This window comes from Trichosurus vulpecula, chromosome 3 (assembly GCF_011100635.1).
Source record: "Trichosurus vulpecula isolate mTriVul1 chromosome 3, mTriVul1.pri, whole genome shotgun sequence".
NCBI lineage: Eukaryota > Metazoa > Chordata > Mammalia > Diprotodontia > Phalangeridae > Trichosurus > Trichosurus vulpecula.
The window spans coordinates 112,479,565-112,499,811 of record NC_050575.1 but is presented as its reverse complement, the minus strand read 5'-3'; the positions used below and the strand labels follow the sequence as shown (position 1 = coordinate 112,499,811).

Sequence of the window (20,247 nt, the reverse complement as noted above, 5' to 3'; positions counted from 1 at the left end):
GTTGTCATTAGAGTAAACCCAAGATTTTCCTTTTGTCACTTCTACCCATTAGTTATGTCTTCCCTGAGTCTAAGTGGAACAAATCCAGTCCCTTATCTGTGTGGACCCAGTTGATAAAAGATAGCATGTAGTGGTTATAGTCCACCTTACTTGCTACCTAGAAAGCTCAGAACACAGGAACAGAGAAAACAGGTGATATAGGTACCGAGCTGAGGATTAGGAGGACATGGGAAACCACAAGAGTGGAGGGTAGCCTATAGTTAACTTAGGGTCAAGATTGCTAAGAGAAGTTAGGTCAAACCAGGAGTAATTGGCAGAATAGCAGTGTACTTGGAGAAGTATGCTCTGTAAATGTCAGCTATATAAAGTTTACAGAGTGCTTTATGTTATTTTATTTTTTTCTCTTATTTCTAATTTTTTATGTTTTCAATTAACAAGTATTTTCTCTCTTTATATCAGTCCACCCCACCCCTTCTCTCATGGGAGAAAACAAACCCTTCTAACAGATGCATAGTCGAGCAAAACAAATCTCTCACATTGTTTATTTCCAAAAATATGACTTATTCTACACTTGAGCGCATCACTTCTCTTTTAGGAGGTGGGTAAAAAGCATGCCTCATTTTCATTTCTCTGGAATTTGTGGTTGGACATTGCATTAATCAGAGTTCTTAAGGATTTCAACATTGTCTGCACAATTATTATTCATCATTCCATCATTAAAACAGCCCTGTGAACCTGAGTACAAGATTATTTGTCCCCGTTTTATAAATGAAGAAACAGCGTTGGAGGTTAAGTAACTCTCTTTCCCAGGAAGTAGTATTTATATATGAAACATTCTGGCCTGCCCTGTATTTTAAAGCTATATTGTGCTTGGGACAAGCAAGGCTGTGCCATGTGATGAAGACCCAGTAAGGCGTATAGATTGAATCAGGCCTGTGGGTTCAGAGAAGATCACCCATTTCTTAGGCCCTGAAGCTATCCCTTAAAAGATGGAAAATGATTTGGCTGTAAGAATATGCTGGATTATGGCAGGTCAGGATCTTCCCTGAAAAGAGAATTGATGAGTTTAGTATGAAGACCAGTTCAACTACTGGATTTTTTAGGGGAGCAGTATCAGGTAAAGCTGGAAACCTGTTTTCTTTTTTTGGGGGGCAGGGCTTTGGATATTGGCTTAAGGAGTTTAGATCTGATCCTGTAAACTTTGGGGAACCTTTGAAGGTACTTATGCAAGATAGCCAGCTTTAATAAAAGCCTCTTCTCACAGTACTCATGAGGTGGGTAATGCAGTTAGTATTCCTTCCTTATTAAATGTGAAGAAAGAATCTCAAGGCCTAGCCAGTTCTTAAGCTATTTCAGGGGTCTTTTGAGTTGATGGTGATCAGGGAAACTTGCTAAAAAGGTTCACCTTTTATAAATTTTTATAAATGAGAAACTGAGACTCAGAGAGGTCGGCTGACTCACTCATGATCATTTGCCTGGAGTCAGAGTCTGCATGTGAACCTATGTCATTCTGGCTCCAGATTCAGCATGAACTCAAGCTGACTCTCAAGGAGGTTGCTTGGACTGGTCCTGGAAGTGACCATAAACATGCCCATAGATTGAAGCCACCTATAAAAACTTGGGAACTGAATGGACCTAATTCACTAGAGGACTAATTACCATAATTCACATTCATTTGCTAGAATTTACATAATAGTTGGGTTGGCTAGGGTCCTCATCCCTGTGCATGGGAAGGTTAAGGATGGATTCGGCACTAGCCTATTGAGGTATTTCAGATATGGGAATAGATCTGGGTTTCTGCTGTGTCTCAGGTCTTAACCATTGAAGTGAGAGACCTTGGGTATCTGCTGTCTCTTGATTTCATTGGTTATCAATTGGTTATACTTGAGGGGTAGCGGGGTAGGTGGTCAAGGACTTTGAGAGCTGTTTGTATTCGCTTTTGTAGAGACAACTTTATTCTTCCATCACTTTTACATCACATCATGCATCACTTTTACTATCCTCTAACCCAGACCTGCACAACTTGGCATTAGGTAAGGGCCAAAATAAAAATAGGTTACACTTTGGGCTGCAGATAGGCTAGAGTAGAGACACTGATGATGTGACAAACAGGAGAGAGTGAGCAGTGGCAAATCTGCATTTTTCAGAGGCAGCCTGAAATCTTCTGGGCTGTTGGGCCATGTGTTGTGCGGGCCTATCCTAACTAGTCTCTCCCCTGCAAACTCCTCAAACTAAGTGTTGACCTGGGTTTCCCTGGGCCATTCCATTACCATCCCTGGTGTATCATCTTGGAGGGCTGGGGTGGGGAAGCATGACTAAAGAGTGCAGAGACGTTCAAAGTCTTTGTCCAAGCAATAATAGCAGCTGGCATTAATATAATGCCTACTATGTGCCAGGTGCTGTGCTAAGTGCTTTACAAATATTACCTCATTTTATCTTCAACAACCCTGCAAGGTAGGTACCATTACTGTTATTCCCATTTAACAGTTGCGGAAACTGAGGCAGTCGGGTTAAGAGCCTTTAAGCTTACATAACTCGTATCTGAGGCCAAATTTGAACTTAGGTCTTCTAGATTCTAGGCCTGGCCAGCTAGAGGCCACCTAGCTGCCTATTATTACTATTCTAGAGAATCTCATGGTTGGAAAGGGATCTCAAGTTATCTAGTCTAACCTGTATCTGAACCAGGATTCTTCCCCCACTACAGTGACAGCTTGCTGCCTACAAAGGCCAACCCATTTTAGTGGTTTGAGTCCTCTCTTGAAGTCATGTTCCCACTTAAATTATAAAGTATCATCGTGTGGCTCAGTGGGAAGAATTGGGCTTGGGAGACCTGCTGGCCCCTTGAGTGACCTTGGCTAAGTCTCTACCCCTTTTTGATCTGCCTGAGATGATCTAATCAAGGCCCATTTCACAGATAATTAGTAAATTAGTGATTAGTAAATTTCTTTGCATTTTTATTTTTATAAAAGGTCTGTGAAAAGTATAGTTTTCTCATGTTATGATTTTAGAATGTTGTAAGGAAAGTAAAGCGTGTGATATCCCTATAATGAACTAAGTTAACTTTGGTCACCTAGCCAGTTAGACCTCCTGATTCCCTGTCCTGAAAGCAATTTGGCCAATTGCCGGAAGGCAAGGCTTTGCCAAATCCCTTAACCTTTCAAATGAGTTATTTAAAAAGTGCTTAGTGCAGTGCCTTACACATAGTAGGCAGTTAATGAATGCTTGTTTCTTCTCCCCTCCCTTCCCTTTTCTGTTGTTGGAAACATGTAGACATCAGACTTGTGAGGGCCAGATTGTTGGGGGTACGGTCTCTTTCCTGTGTCTGCCTAGAGGCAGGCAGGTAGGAAGAAAGAAGCAATGAATTTTGGAGTCAGGAGGCCCGGATTCCAGTGTTGCTTCTGCTTGTTGTTACCTGGGTGGCTAGACTTTTGGGGTAAGAAATGTAGATGAAGCTTTGAGGCCTGAGGTTAGCTGCAGAAGAAAGAATGTAAGATGTTATTTATTGCAGGGTGGTGGTTAATCATTGTCGGGCTTCAGGAGGAGCTGGGACAACCTGGGCCCCTGGTGTCAGGAATTAGAAAATGGAGGCTCTAATTCTGATTACTTCATGGTAGAGGGGTATGTGTGTGGTTTGATGGGGACCCAATTTCAGTTGCCTTTAAAAGGTGCATCAGGGATCAGGCCTTCTGATATGTAACCCAAAGAAAGACATGTGTTCTAGAGAAGATAACCAGAGTTGGAGATCAGAGCTCCTGTTTCCTCCTGAGTGTATGGCTAGAGGATGAGGCCTGCCGGGGGTGGGGTGGAGGGGAGAGGGGGATTTGGAGCTTCAGTGCCTGTATTAAGCTGGGGCCAGCTACTACTATTCGCTTTCCCTCCCTTCCCTCCCTCCTCTCCTTCCCCCGCCCCTCACAGGAGGAAAAGGCAAAGTGGCCATGCTTCCTTCCTGTTGTGGACAGAGAATTAAAGCTGAGAATGAAAGCCGCAGCCCTAGACCCAGGAGTTGCTGCTGCCCGGGGCTTGGGATGAGCTGGGTTAGCTAGTTAGATAGCACAGGCACCGGGCAGGAGGGAACCTGGCATGAAATAAGTGACTACTTCCAGCCCAGAAGGTAAGGCAGCTCTGAAGTAGCCAAGGGGCTGAGGCACGCTGGTGAGAACGGGAGCTGGGTTGGAATCCTTCTTCCCGCACTCTCTATTTTTGTGACCTTAGGCAAGTCATTTCTTCAGTCTTCTATTTCCGGCATCTATAAAGGTGATATCCCTTCTTGCTATAAGTATTACTCATCTCTGACTAGTCTTTTCTTAGTCGGTTAATTCAGGATCCCCTTGGAAAAGCTGTGTTGGTCAGCTGAGTTTCCCTTTGTAAATGGCTTGTTTGGATAAATATGTGCAGAAGAGGGAGGCTCTCTAGGTAGCAGAGAGGAGTTGACAGTTTAACCTGTGCTTGGCTTGGGGGTGGGGTGGTGGTGGTGAAACAAAGGTAAACCTCCTGTCCCTGCAGTCCTGCTCAGATATGTACTTGTTGTGTAACCTTAGGCAATAAAGTGGAGAAGCATGGTTATAGAAGGAATAAAGAAGTCTTAGGCCTTGAGGTGAGGATCCAGGTTCAAATTCTGCACATTTGATCCTTGGCAGCTCTAAGACAGCTGACATTTATTAATTCACTCAGATGTTTTACTTGATCTAGGGGTGAATGGTCTCATTTGTCTTGGTGGAAATGATATCTATGTAAATGTGCTTATCACTGATATGGACTACTGTACTCTGCCCATGGTGAGAATCTGAGAAGCATCTCTAAGTCAATTTCCCTGGGTCTGCAGACAGTAAGTAGGTGATGCTTGTGCCTCTCCTTGCGTTCAGCAGTGATCTTTTTATTTTCATCATGGCTGGCTGCAAATGTGCTCCTCAAGGAAAAAGTGAACCGTCTTGGAAGCATAAGTCAATAGACTTGGAAGTGAAAATGAAAATAATTAGAAAATATGAAGAAGGCCAAAAATGGTCATCGATAGCACATGAACTTAGTGAAGGATGCTGCCCTGATAAAGGAGTAAGCAAAAGGCCATGCTTGCACGACTTATTGAAACAAGGAGAAGATGCTATTCTAGAGGTGGAGAAACTCTCAATTATGTGGACAGAAGACCAGAGCCAGAAGGATATTCCTTTAAACTTTTTGACAATTCAAGGCTTTTGAAGCCTCTTTGAAGATTTAAAGGTAAAGTACCCTGAAGGAACACAGGTATTTACAACAAAGCAATTATTGGTTTGCTCAATTTCAAAATTGTGCAGGATTTCATAATGTGCAAATGTCAGAAGAAGGCTGCTGGTACAGATATTGAAGCAGCAAAGAAGTTCCCAGGATTCCTACAAAAAATAATAGAAATCCCTGCTTGTCGGAGTAAATCTTTAATGTAGCTGAAACCGGCCTATTTTATCAAAGAATGCCATCTTGGACCTATATCTCCTTGGAGGAAAAAACTATGCCAGGGCATACATAAAGCTTTGAAAAATAGAGTTACTCTTCTGCTGGGAGGCAATACATCTGGGACTTGCAAATTAAAACCTGTTCTTGTATACCACTCACAAGATTCAGGGCATTGAAAGGAATCAGCAAGGCAACCCTACTTGTGCATTATTTTCCTAACCCTAAGATATTATTTGTGAATGACTTTGTTATATAGGCTAAATGAAATGGATGGGTAGGGGCAAATTCGCGTTATGTAAAAATCTATTTACTTAGAGGTCTGCTGAAAGGTCCGTTTAGGTAGAGCAAGAACTGTGTGAAATGTCTGTGTTCTTGAATCCTGAGTGGGAATCAAAAAGGGGGCTCGGGTGAAGAGAAAGAGGACCGAGGCATCCACCTTGTGAACTTCCTACAGGTGGCGCTCTGGCACTCCTACTGCTTGTGCTACACAGCGCCCCCTTGTGAACTTGACCACTAATGCAACCCGATCCTTTCCCCTCTCCCCACCCCCATCCCTTCTACCTTCTACCCTTAAGGCAGGGAGCAAAGGCTGCTCCCCAACCGAAGATGGACTTTCTGTTGCTGGGGGCTAGGAGATCCTGGAAAAGGTTGGTCGGCTTAGTTCGGCTTAGTTCGGAGCCTTATTTTCATCCCTTTTCTCACCTACCCTTTCCCCCAGGCAGGGAGGAGAGAGCTCATTGGTGAACAGAAGCTCCCTTTGCCCCAAGCACACAGTCAGACCAGTGGCTGGGGGGCCAAGCCCAGGGGAGGGTGTGGCAGCCCCTTAACTCAAGAGTGTGATACCAACCCCTGGGGAAGGATTCCTGTGACCTAGAAGAGGCACCCCAGATCGGGGCTCACCAGCTCATTTTGCAAATGAATGAACCCCCAGACAGGTGAAGTAATTGGGAATATTTGTGGTAACTAACTGAGCACTATTAGCAAATTGAGTTGAAGCTAATCTTTAGCGTAAAATGCATGGAGATTGTGACTTTGAATGTTACTATTCTAACTTCCTGGGGTTTTAAAGTTGGGGGGCGCCCCGCGGGCTCAGGCCAGGAGATAGATTAAAAAGAGTTTCCTTTTAGGTAAGCCTGGAGTGCAACAAAGAAACAAGCTATTTCTGTAAGAAAGAAGTGGCCCAGGAGTGTCAAGTGAATTCCTACTGTAGGGGTCTGGACATTTGGGCATTGGGCAAAGCTTACCTTTAGTTTTTTTAAATGGGGCTAAGAATATTTTTAAGTTTGAAGTCTGTGCAATGGGGTCCTTTTGGGTAAAATTGTGGGTAAAACGTAAGAGATGAAGTATTACAGGAAAGTTGGGAGCAGAGAGAGGAGGCCGATGATTACACCGTGGTATTGAAGAAAGGGTTTGACCTTGTCTTGAAAAGGGTGGATGGATGGTGATGTGGTTCAAGTTTCATTCAAGGAGAATTGCCCCTTAACCACTCTCTATTTATTATGTTTATACATTCATTAAGCTCCTATATAATGGTCCCTGTGCTGCTAAAATGGATACGAGAGAAAACCTTTTCTCAGGTGTCTATACCCTAATTGCTGGAAGATGTTAGTCATGTAACCTGTGAAAGGGGACAGGAGATAAAGACAAAGGAGGGGAGCAGGCAAAGACATTTGAGGAGAGATTGCATTCAAATGGTTTGGTCACCTTAATTTCTGAGTATATTCCTCTCTTGTAACAATGCAAGTCTCACAGTATGCCCTATCCGTGGTCCGCCCACCTCTAAAATCAAGGAGGGAAGTACTTTATTTTTTTTTTTAACTTGAGGAGCCATCACTTTTTGCTTTGGGTTGTCACTAAAGGCTTCCTGAAGTACTCTAGGTAGAATTGAATTGTGGCCCTAAGAAAGAGAAAGTACTTAAAATAGAAAAAAAAAGTTGTGGGTGGGCTTGTGCCCACAGCTCCTCTAGGCATAGGAGATATGAAAAAAAAAAAAACAAAGTAAAGGAAAGGCAGGAAGGAGGAAAGATCAGGAAGGTGGCAGGAACAGGATTGTAAAGGGCCTTGAATGCCATAAGAAGTTCTTTTTCCTCTCTGACTTCTGGGAGCCACTGAAGCTTGTTGAATAGTACCCTGGAGACTGGAGATAGTTAAAGAGGCTATTATAGTGGTGACTACAGCTGAAGGCCCATTTTAATATGACTGAGCCCGGAAAAGAGGAAACTAGTACTGTTATGTATTCTATTGGGGTCTTTGGGGGCACAGGAAAATAGAAGTCTTTAAGAGTAACTGAAGGAATGGTTAATAGTCTTAAGGCCTCTCTTTATCTCTTCTTCTCACTTTAAATTCTTCTTCCCTTGGCCACTTACCTGTTGGTGATTTGCTTTCTTCCTTTTTGGAATTTGAATTCTTAGAGCCTCAGCTGGGGAAGACTGAGGAAGGAGAGAGAAGACAGACAAAAATCTTAGCCATTTGGGTCCAGAAGATTGATCTAGGGCAGGGCTTCTTCCATGGAGAGGAGAGAAAGGGGTTCTTTGGGAGAAGAGAAGGGAGAGAAGAGGACCTGGAGAATGAGGGGGAGAGGAGAGAAGAAACAAAGGGTCAGGAAAGAAAATAAATTCACTGAAGCTGAAAGGAAGGGCTTGAAACTAACAGAAAAAACATGGCTTTGCTGCTTTAAATTCAAGGAGACAGGACTTGGGGCCAGGACTGAGATTAGAGGAGAGGAAATTTGTGAAGTGGGATTGAATCTTTCTCATGGTTGAGAGAGGGAGGTCAGAACCTGGCCCATATTCACAGAGGGAGGGTCACTAGCTGCTGGAATTCAGTCCCACCACTTTCCTTCTCTTCCTTTTTATCACCCCCACAAGACACTGATTCCTGGTTTCCCTACATAGTCTCAATGTCTCCTGGGTATCCTTGGTGACAGGGATTTGGCTGTCCAATGGAACTGGATCTGGGCCTCTGTGGGATGGGTGAAGACACTTCATGGATCAAGTACCAATGATGCATGGAGGGCAGGGTTTCCTTTCTGACCACTGAATGACCCTAATCTCTTCATCAGATGCTTTCAGGAGTGGAGTCTTGTTGGGTTGTTTTATCCTGGCCTTAAAGCCTTGTCTGCTATATGTTCCTCTTCTCTACCCCATCCCCCTGCTGTTCCCTATAGGGCACAATGAAGGGAGAAACTCGAAGATATAATGGTGAGGAGGCCAGCAAAGAAGAAATTACTTTGGTCAATGGCAGCGATGATGACACTCTCTCTCCTCCAGTCCTGGAAGCAGTGGAGAACCTGGAGAGCAAAGGTCATTTTCTTTTTTGTTCTCATGATATTTGAGAAAATTGGAAGGGGGATGATCTAAATGTGTCCTTGGAGTTTTGATAGTGAGGAGTCTCTGGATGGCTTCTCATGCTATCCTGCCATGTTTAATTTGTAGAAAACAGAGTATCCTGCAAGGACTACTTTAGGATTGAGGAATTCACAGAATGCCATATTTCATGGTGTTTGTTGGGGCGGTCTTATTATCAGGCATCTACCAAGTCTTTAAAATGTTGACCATTGTCTGTGAAAAATTCAGGGTATGTTAATAAGCCAGCAAAAAAAGTGATTGAAATCTCAGATTGTTAATAGAAGTTTTGAATGAGGAAGGAATCTTTACTCTGCTCTGTTTGGACTTCCTCTAGAGTACTGTTTCCTGTCATAGGCATCATCTTGAAAAGATGGACTGTGAAAGCTCAACTCTGCATCACAGGAAGTAGGGCATCTTAGCGAGTTAGTCTCTAGTGCTGAGGCTTCCATGTTGGGGGTGTGGTTAGGGAGCGGGGAGGAGAACATTGTGTACACCTCCCCTAGAAACTTGATCTTTTATGTGGACTAGGCTAAGGGTTTTGGGCCCCTTATTGGGGACTGGTGATCATCATCATTTAGAATCCTTTAGAGGGTAGGAATTCAGTTGATTTGTCAATTGACATACATTGCTAGGTGGTATTATGAAGAATAGAACAGACTACAGAGGTGTTAATAGAAGAAAACATAGCATTTTGATTCAGAGGGTGTGAGTTCAAATCCACAACTTAACTGCCTCTTTGATATTGGACAAGCCCCTTATGCTGACCTCTCATTGACTCAGTTTCTGTATCTATAATATGAGGGGGCTGGACCTTTTAAAAGCTAAGCCCCATGAATATAGTCAAGTAAAATTTAATTTAGTAAAATTTTAAAAAACAAAATTGGAATTACAGAGAAGGCAGATGAAGGCCCACAGAGCTTTCTTGAGGTCATACACACACACACACACACACACACACACACACACAGAGTTAGCTAATGGCAGATCTGAATTAGGATCTTGATTTGTCATATTAAAGACAAGTATTATTTCTACTATAACATACTGCCTTCATGCTCGTATTACAGGTCTCTTACAAACCCTTTGGAGAGGGATCCTTTATTTCATTGTGGATAGCTCTAATTGTCAATTTTTGTTTGTGTATAGAGCCAATATCTGCCTCCCCTCCAGCTTTATTATTCCCATTTTTGCAAATGAGGCAGTGAAGTGAGGGGCAGAACCAATTCCACTGACCTTTTATTGCAGGATGTAGCTTTAGGGCACAGGGCCTAGGGGTGGAATGGGTGCCTCTTTTGGGAAAAGACAAGGGAAATCTGCGTGCCAAAAAAATTTATATACCATAGCTATCCTTGCCAAGGTGACCATCTTATTACTTCCACAGGTCGTAGGGTAAGCCGACGGGGAGTGTCGAAAAGGGAACTCTCTCATATGATCACCTTCGATGAGGTACCCATCTAATGAGTCTTTTACCCCATTTTCCCTTTGCCCTTCTCCTGAGGGGCTCAGGGGCCTGGAGCTTTCTTAATAATGAGGTAGGAGACCTTGCTGACTTTTAACTGTAAGGGGAAGCTTTTCTTCCCATTCATTGGATTTCTAGCTCTACTCCTGGAGCCTTTCTGCCCTTTCCTCACATCCTTCCAGAATGGCATCATTGTTATTCTCTGGCCCTCAAGAACCAGGGTTATGGAATGGTTTTTCAAGCAAAGGTCCTCCCTGCCCAAGGATTCCTCATTGCCTTCCCAGCCCCACCACCAAAATTCAACCCTTTCTCCAATCCCATCCCCTGTGTGGTCTATATCATCCCTACACCCTTTAAAGGAGTATCTAGGTTGAAAATCATGGCTTTAGATGTTGGAAAGGACTTATCCAGTAGAGGAGAGATTAGACTTCTTTTGCTTGGCCTCAGAAGTGAGAGAACCAGTAGCAATGGAGAGGCAGATCGAGGCTTCCTAACAGTGAGAGCTGTCCAAGCAGGTATGGGACGTCTTAGGAGATACTGATGTTATTTCCATTACTGGACGTTTGTATCTTCGGACTGAATAATTCTTGACAAGGATGTTGTAGGGGTGGGGTATTCCTGTTCCAGGCATGAGTCAGATGAGGTGCCTATGAGAGCTCTTTCCATCCAGAATCCAATGATTCTGACCCTGAGGCCCTTAGAGAAGAAGAGAGTAGATAGAACATTGATTTCAGTGGTGCAGGATGACCTGGGTTCATTCATTCCTTTGCTTTGACCCTAAGGATAGGATGATTGCATGAATTGTACTAGAATACATATTGATTTTTTTGGGGGTGGGGGCTGTATCCTCCAAACCTTCATAGAAAAAGGTTTGTTATATGGAAGTCTTATTTACAAATTGGCCTAATGGTTAGCTGAGTTGGCGTTCCATATTTAACAACTAAGATTTTTAATGGGGCTTTAGTGACTTTAAAGCACTTGACTTACAATTATTTTCTCATCTGAACCTTCTCACAAATAGTGTGGTGAGGTAGGTATTCCTATCCCTATTTTACAGGGGAGGGAATTGAGACTTTGAAGTTTTGTAACTTGCCTGTGATTACACAGTAAGTACCCAGTGGCAGCGTTTGACCCTCCAGTCTTGCTGACTCCCAAGTCCAACATACTTTTCACTGGATTTATCTTTCCTAGCGTCACGCTGGGGTCTGCTTAGATTTGCTGACCTTCCTGCCTGTCTCCCTATCCAGATCATAATGCCTATTCTCATAGCATCTAGATTTGGGTATAGACTGCTAAAGAAATATTAGTTTAGTTCTTAATGCTATGTCACTTTAAGTCAAACTTCATTGGGAGTGTTAGTGGGGAAAGAAGGGCTTTTTTGGGGGTCTCATTCCTTTAAAAAATGAAAACTTGCAAATTTGCTCTCTGTAAAAGGACTTGACTGATGACTCAGAGGTAACAGAAATCCCTGTGATGCCAAAGCTGTACAGAGAAACCAAGATTCAACCCGAAAGTTCAAATGTAAGTCACCCTTGAACCTGAACAGAGCTGTGTGATGCAAAAAATCTCGAGTTGATCAATAAATAACTGGAACATTTTCAGTGGACATGTCACCCCATATACCTGGACCCATGGGCACTTAGACCAGCACATCTGAGCTGAAAAATGATAATCAAGAAAGATTTAGGTGCCCAGTGCAAAATTTCCAAGTTTAAAATCTATGAGTTCTTGGCATTTTTATTTTACTAAGTAATAACACAACCTTATAGTGCTTTTACAAAAAAGAGTAAAATAGAAAGTGCAAATAGTATTGTGCATTGATGTACATCTGTACATTGTACAGATGAGAATCTGAAGACTTGATGAAGGGACTTGCTTGGAGTCTGATCCAGTGTATGAAGCCAGTTTTCTTTCTTTTTTTAAAAAAATTTTAGATTTTATTTATTTTTAGCTTACAACAATCAGTTCCACAAGTTTTTGAGTTCCAAATTTTCTTCCCCTCCCCGCTTTTCCCCCCAAGACAGTATGTAATCTGATATAAGTTCTACATATTCCTTCATATTAAACTTATTTACACAATAGTCAAGTTGTAAAAAAAGAATTATGACCAATGGAATGAATCATGAGAAAGAAGAAACAAAACCAAAAAAGAAGAGAATGAGAGCAAATAGTTTGCCTCAATCTGCATTCAGACTCCGTAATTCTTTCTCTGGATGTAGATAGCTCTTTCCATCACAAGTCCTTTGGAGTTGTCTCTGAACCTTGTATTGCTGAGAAGAGCTGAGTCTATCAAAGTTAGTCATCACAGAAGCAATATGTCTGTGGCTGTGTACAATGTTCTCCTGTTTCTGCTCCCCTCAGCATCAGATCATGTAGGTCTTTCTAGACTTTTTTTAAAATTTTATTTTTATTTTTATTTTTATTTTTTATTTTATTTTTTTTTATAAATTTCTTTATTTATTTTTAGTTTACCACGCACGGTTCTACGTAGTTTTGAGTTCCAGTTTTTCTCCCCTCCCTCCCCCCTCCCTCCCCAAGACGGCATGAAGTCTCATATAACTGTCTTTCTAGACTATTTTGAAGTCCATATGTTCCCTGTTTCTTATAGCACAATAGTATTCCATTACATTCATATACCACAACTTGTTTAGCCATTCTCCAATTGATGGCATCCCCTTGATTTCCAGTTCTTTGCTACTACAAAAAGAGCTGCTATAAATATTTTTGTACATACGAGTCCCTGAAGCCAGTTTTCTTGATTCCCAAGACCAGTTCCTATGCAAGTGTTTTGTTTGGTACTTAGCTTTAATTCCAACCAATTTAGCTTCATTTTACCTATGATTTGAAAAAAGAATGAAATACACTGGACTCTTCTTTTTAAAAGATTTTTTTTTAGTGTGACCTCAGGTTCTTGGAAGACTTGATTTTTTTTTTCTTTAGAAAAGGGTTCATTTTTTGAATCTTCTTGTAGAGAATACATAATAAGACTTCTTGTATTCCTAAAGTTGTGAGTCCAACCAACTTGCAAAATTATTGTTGTCTTCTGTGAGTACTCCCACAGTTGGACTCCACTCAAACCCCATGAAGAATTCTTAGGCTGTAGGTATTGTGTAGATAATCAACTGGTTTGGACACTGATCACATTTCTTGATAACCCGTTGCTGAGTCAGTCTTGGCCATTTAAAATTGGGGAATTTGACCTCTTCTGGGAAATAGGACATTTTGTGTGGGGGAGGGTAGTTGTTGGGGAAGAGGGAGTATTCTGTGGAAGGGTCAAGTTATGCTTGTCAGAGAGTAGGGGAATCTTTCTGAAAACCTGCTTAGAGAGCATCTGCTTACATCCCTTTGTGATACTTAATCTCTCAATAAGAAAAGTGATAAGACTCCAAGCACCTTGGGCTCTTGGTGTTCGTTAAAGATTTAATGATAGAATTCTGTTGTCCCTGCTTCTTTCCTCTTAGTCCAGCCAGGTCCTTTATTGAGACCCTGTACATGTCCTTTCTTACTTCCAGGTCCAGTCCCGAAGTGAGGATAGTACCACTGAGTGGGGAAGACGTAGACCGCCCCCACGCCTGGCCTCACGGGCTGAGCACAGCAAGCCCAGCAAGAAAGAAACTGAAGATATCAGTTCTGACTTCAAAGAGACCCCCGTGACCAGGGTTGGTTCTGCCAGAGGCACAGTCCCCTGGCCTCCCCTCCCCCTCCCCACCCCACCCCAGTCCCCTTCCATTTGATTTCTAAGCTGGAGGGTGGGGAGGGAGATCTGGCCTGTCTTCCTCCATTTGAAGATTCCTCTCTTGCTATTGCCATTTGGTACCTTTCTCATTCTCCTGGGAGGAGTGTGGATTCAGTGTCGGAAATGAGCAAGCACACATATCTCTTCTTCTGGTTCTTTTGGGCTGCAGGGCATCCTATCTACTTAGTGACCCCTTCCTCTCCCCCAGTGCCGTTGGAGAGTGGTCACTTTGTCTTCTTCCTTTTCCTTTGACTTTTCTTTTCTATTTTCTACCTCTTCATGACAGTGGATGTGTTTTTACCTGATTTATAGGTAGAATATTTTGGGTGGTCAGTTAATCCCATGACCTTTGGTGGTCTGCAGGAGCTACTCTGTTCTAGGCTGGAAAGACCTTAAAGTTTGAAATTATACAAAATAACCTTGCAAAGTAGCCACACACCTGTTTGTCTATCTGAGTAGTATCTCCCACAAAAATTTTGTGTCCCCTCACCTGTCCATTGCCCTTGGGGCTAGAATTTTATCTCCCCTCAGTGCACCTAAGGAGCTTTTCGTTGGTCTTGCTCAAGGTTCAGGGCTTTTATATACACTCAACTGCCTTCATTCTTTTTCTCAACTTCTCATCTAACCTTCAGTCAGTTCAAGGGTTTTCCCTCATCTCTTTTCCTCACCTCTACCCATAGTTTTATTTGTTACAAAAGTAGTCTCAAAGCCAAGATTTAGTTCAGTTAGGACTGAATTAGGAGTTTCGCCATGTGGAAGTCCCCTCTGTTAATGAGTTCACAAGTTTGGTGCTTATCTTTCTAACTACAGTTGTCCTAAATACCCAATGAGTTGGTATTTATGAGTTTATTTGTGTCTATGTATATTTTTACTAATCTGTTCTTTGGAATCTTTTCCCGTTGCCTTACCTTTGTTTTTGGATCCACCCTCTTCACCCTGGCTTTGATCTTGACGCTGTTGTCTCCTTTGATCACTTTTTGATGACAATGTTTTTGTCAGACTGGATCCCTTCATGCTGCCAAAACGTTTTGGTTCATCTCATTCTAGAGCAATAGGCGTCAACAATCCACTGGCACCCTGCCCACTGGTATCCAGTCTTCCCTGAACTCTTCTTGCCTCACCATTGATCTCACTGATGATCTTGGGAACAATAGGACCAATACGACCACCAGGCGCAGTGCTCGAGAAAGACGCTGTCATTCTCTGGGTTCCCAAATTGTGCTTTCAGAGAACCATGATCACATGGAATACCAGGTATAGAAACTTGACATGAAATGGCCATCTCAATGTCACATACTGTTAGAGGTGAAGTAGACCATTGCTTACCAAGTGCAACATTTCCATTTAACCTCTAGTGAAACATTAAGCATTTATTAAACACCGTCAGAAGCTAGGCACTGTCTTAGCCCCTGGAAATACAAAGACAAAAATCAAAGTGTACTGAACTCAAGGAAATGACTTCCTATGTGGGAGGCAACATGTACATAATTCTGTGCAAAATAGATACAAAGTGGTGACAAGGTAATCTTGGAGGGAAGACAGTCACAGCTTGGGAAAGCCCGATGGAAGAGGTGTGGCTTGAGCTGAATCATCAGCCAAGCTAAGGATTTGGAAGAGGTAGGGATGTGATAATAGCCAGGGAAAGACACAGATGTGAGAGGGAGTACCTGAGGTAATGTACGTAGGATGGAGCCAGGCTGTGGTGAGGAAAATGAGGATCCAGGAGGGACTAACCATAGAGTTGCTACTTAAAAACCTAGGTCTCCAAGTTATTTTTAAAGTCCTACGTTACTTTTCTTCTGGAAAAAGGCTGTCTCTTCTTGCTCAGTGTAAACTGCAGGACATAATGGAAACAAATGAGTCTCAAAACCAGGATTCCTCTCCCAACTCAATTCTTGCTATGTGACCTGTGGCAAATCTCTTGATCTTACAACCTCTAGAAAATTGGAGAGTGAATTAGGGCAGGGTTGTCAAAATTACCAATAGAAATAAATCTCTGTGGGAGGCATAGTCAATCAGAAAACCACAAATTATTAACATGTTAAAATGTCTTTTTATTTATTTTGTTAAAAATTTCCCCATTAGTTTTACTCTGCTTCCTGCTGCACTCAGAGTTTTGGCCACATGAACTAGAAGACTTTGAAGCAATGACCTTGGGCATCTCGCAGGCTGGTGGGGGTTGGAGGAACTGATGTGGGGATAATCAAGGAGATCGATGCCACTGGTTGACTTTGACTTGCTATGCTTGTGATTTTGTGCAATTGATTTTCAGGATGGAAAAGAGTATCACATTGGTGACCTTGTCTGGGGGAAGATTAAAGGTTTTTCCTGGTGGCCGGCTATTGTGGTTTCCTGGAAATCTAACACAAAGCGCCAAACTATCCCTGGCATGAGATGGGTACAGTGGTTTGGTGATGGCAAATACTCTGAGGTACGTCCCTGATCTTGGCAATGTAGTGACTTGGTGCCTGAGAGACTCCCTTATGAGGGTTCAACTCTAGCTTCCATTACTTTGGGCATTCCATTTTCTCTCCAGGCCTCCTTTTTCAAATGGGGACTAAACATCAAACCCAGTGGGTTGTAAAGTCCAAAATTTAATTATATAAATTGCTTTGAAAACTTTAAAAACATGATATGTTAATTCAGTTAATATTGGTGGGGTGGACAAAGATACTGTGATGAGGTTTTTAAAGATGTCACGAGGATAAAATCTTGGCCCATTATCGCCTTTTTTCCCCTTTTGGCCTTTCCCATGGTGTAATAGCAAAAGCATTTATTAATTCCTAATTACTTGCCCATGCCAGCTGCTGGGCATAAAAATTCAAGAGAGATAGTTCTTGCCCTCAAGGAACTTTCTTTTGGAGACAAGGTATAAAAGAGAATACTGACCTGACAGGTTTTTGGTCTGGTAAGTCATAAGGGATAATTATTGGAGCCATAGGGTATACAACTGACAAAGCCCTTTCCTGAAACGACGATACTGTGCGTTTGAATACTATTTTCCCGAAGAGAGATAGTAATCAGGGGCAGTACTTTTGTTGTAGAGTAGGAGGTCATGGTACTTCAGTCCCTGAAGTGTATAGTTTTCAAGCTATGTGAGTTTGCATGCACCAATCAGCAAGGTCTCTGGGTAAGAATTCCAAGTATAAGTGGGCTTGTTCTTAGGTTCATGGTGTCTAGGGCTCCAGGCCATAGGATGCAGAGATAGCTGTAGCAGTAGCAGGAGACCTCGATCAGAGGTCTGTCAGGAGTGGACGGATACTTGGAAGATAGAAAGAATATCAATATTCTAAGAGAATTGTGTGCTAAAAGAAAGAATCCCCATGGAATTTCCTGAAAATATTTCTAATCCAAATTTCAGGAGCAAGAAAGTAGAAATTAGTCATGGTTACAGTTACATGAACCACCAGAGGGAGCTTTGGGTCAAAGAATTGGGACTAAGCCTAGATTCTGGAACTTTTCTCCTAAGTCAAATTGAAATTGCTTGTTTTTCCCTTGCTAAAGAGAAAGATTGAATTTCAAATATGTGTTTCAGAAGTATGGGAGTATAGAAATTTCAGGAGGTAAGGGATCTAGATTTCTAATTTGTGTAAAATGTGAGAAGAGGTGGCCAAAATATCCTCTATTTCTAAATCTAAATAAATACATACTTATACATATATGGCCATATGGCTTTGTATGGATATGTTAAAGAAAGAAACACTGAGTTTCAAGCCAGTCTGCCAGAAGCAAATTTATTAAGGTAACATTAAAAACATCTAAAGCTGAGCATTACTTGCCTAGAGAGAGATGTCCCCTCATACTCTTGGTGATATCTCAAGCACGAGACAATTTGAGCTTGAATATATAGGAATCTGGAGTGAAAAAAAAGGACACAGTATTTTAAAACATGGTTTTAGGTTGACACTTTACTCTTATCTAATAAAACAGTCACTTAGTCTTCCTAGCCCCTTCCCCTCCAGGATTAATTCCTCCTTTTGATCAATCCATTTCTAATATTTTCCATTGATTATTTTCAGATAAAGTAAAAAGGAAGTTTTTAATAAACCATGCTTACCTGGATCCGTAGAAAGCAAATATGTATTACCCCATGAAAGATGTAGTTTAAGAATAATTTAGAACAAACTAGATGTAAGTAGAAATTCTAAAAATGGAGGTACTTGGCTAATGTTAAAGAAGGCTCAGGTCTTTGATTACTCACCTTCCTATGTACCCTACTGTGATTCCGTTGTTGAGATCATCCAAATGGAGCAGATCCTGGAGGGGATTGAGTCCTCATTTCAGACAGTAACTACCATACTAATGCTTGAGTCTCTGGAACCAGCCAGAATTGATGTTAACATACTGCTTCCTTCTCTTCCTCTCTGCTCACATGCTTATGGTGCTGCTAACCCCTTCTCTCTGATTAAAGTGAGAACAGAGGTTGAAGTTATTTGAATGCTGCTGGAAGTGATGCCCTGTGTATGGGGCATAACCTTCATTCACTGAATAGTCATGTGTTGTCCTCTTACATAACCTCTAAATGATCTTAAGTAGATTCAGATTCAGGAGGACCTGAAGTCTTAGTTCAAAATCGCAGATGAAGGAAGAGGACTTGAGGTTATCTCCTCATCTATGGATGCCTTCTCTTTTCTGGAAGTAAATTTTTGTGCGTGGGCTAAGGAGAAAGCCCAGGGTTTTGAGTGGATCTGCATGCTATACTTGTGTCTATTATATAACATTTTTTTTTCTTTTTTAGGTCCCCTCAGACAAGTTAGTGAGCCTTGCATCATTTAGCCAACACTTTAATTTACCTACGTTTAACAAGATGGTATCTTACAGGAAGGCTTTATACCAAGCCCTGGAGGTAATTGTGGGAGAGTGTCATGGGATGGTTGAATACATAGAGATATTTCGTTGAACCCAAGTGGGAGATCTAATTCACCTCCTCAGAGATTGTTACTTAGTTTGCAACTGGAAAAATTTTGGGGTAGGTGGAAGGTAATGAGTTTTCTTTGATATTGAGTAAGAGGAATTGAAAAGAAATTAAGGAAGATTAGTTTAGAGCAGACCTGCACAACCTATGGCCCGCACACCAAAGGATTTCGGGCAGCCCACGAAAAACATAGAGGATCCTCTACATTTTTTGTGGGCTGCCCGAAATCCTTTGGCAGGCAGGCTGCAGGTTGTGCAGGCCTGGCTTAGAAAAACCATACAATTATAGTCAGTCAGCACAGGATTCAGAACTAGGAGATTATTTAGTCCACATTCCCTTTATGTAGGGGAAAACTTGAGTATCAGCAGGGAGAACTGACATGTAGCAAAGTTACTACAAAGTTGGTGTTTGTTCTTTTCACTGGACATAGTGTCAGGCTAAGGAATCTCAAGGTTCTTCCTTTATCCTTGCTGCTTCTGACTTTATGCTGTTACAGAAACTTAACTTCTGGCATCAAGGGAACTCAAGGAATCACTGCCCTGACTGCTTGCTCGTTAGGGTACATTCATGGAATGTTAGAACTGGGAGGGACATTAGACCACAGATGGAAAGGGCCTTAGGAAAGAACTTGTCTCATAGTAACCCTTGGCTTTTGGTGTTATTTACCCCCATTTATGGATTGGTAAACTAATTGTCACTGACATTAAGCGTCTCAAAAATATTTACTAATAAATTTTTTGAACTGGTAAACTTGGGTCTCTCAATCCACCTATACTTTTTTTCTAAATCCACTGTACGAATACTCTTCTTCCACCCCCAAGGACCTTAGAACACAAAAGGCTGTAGTTGGAAGGGAATGTGATCCAATCTCCCTCTATAGCTGGTGATGTGATTTGCCAAAGGTCAACTTCTGTTGTATCTAACTTTATTCAGGATGATGTTAGGGCTGCCTTTTTTTTTTTTTTTTTGACTTCTACTCAGGCCAGGAGGGCCTTGGCCCTTTCCCAAATTCCTCATTTCTGATGGGCGCATATGGGGAAAAAAACTTAGTGTGAGGCTTCTCATTTGTCACTCTCCCCCAACTCTCCCCCAACTGATTTTCAGCTGGTTGGCAAAACTAACCAGCCACACCCCCTTATGGAATCTTCAGCATTACATGTTTCTTTTCTCCTTTGCCCAACAACTCCCCTCACCCCCCACATACCACCCCAGCAGCTGTCCTTGTGAGACACTCCTATGAATGAAGTCAGTGTTCACATGAGATTGTGGGGTAAGAACTTGATTCCAAGTTGAGGCATACCAACAAGTGCTCTCAAGGCAGCATCCATTGTGGGAAGTACATGAATGTAGTATAGGAAAGATCCAC

At 42.0% G+C, this 20,247-nt stretch overlaps 1 protein-coding gene across 1 annotated transcript in view; it reads left to right on the top strand.

The window, feature by feature from the left end:
• The first annotated feature begins 8,596 nt into the window (after positions 1–8,596).
• Positions 8,597–20,247, top strand: part of DNMT3B (DNA methyltransferase 3 beta) — a 34,678-nt gene continuing 23,027 nt past the window's right edge. Inside the window, exons 1-7 of the mRNA XM_036751507.1 lie at positions 8,597–8,726; positions 10,153–10,217; positions 11,665–11,751; positions 13,743–13,889; positions 15,014–15,220; positions 16,239–16,397; positions 18,705–18,812. Coding sequence (XP_036607402.1) covers positions 8,597–8,726; positions 10,153–10,217; positions 11,665–11,751; positions 13,743–13,889; positions 15,014–15,220; positions 16,239–16,397; positions 18,705–18,812 — 903 coding nt within the window. The remainder of the gene's footprint in view (positions 8,727–10,152; positions 10,218–11,664; positions 11,752–13,742; positions 13,890–15,013; positions 15,221–16,238; positions 16,398–18,704; positions 18,813–20,247) is intronic.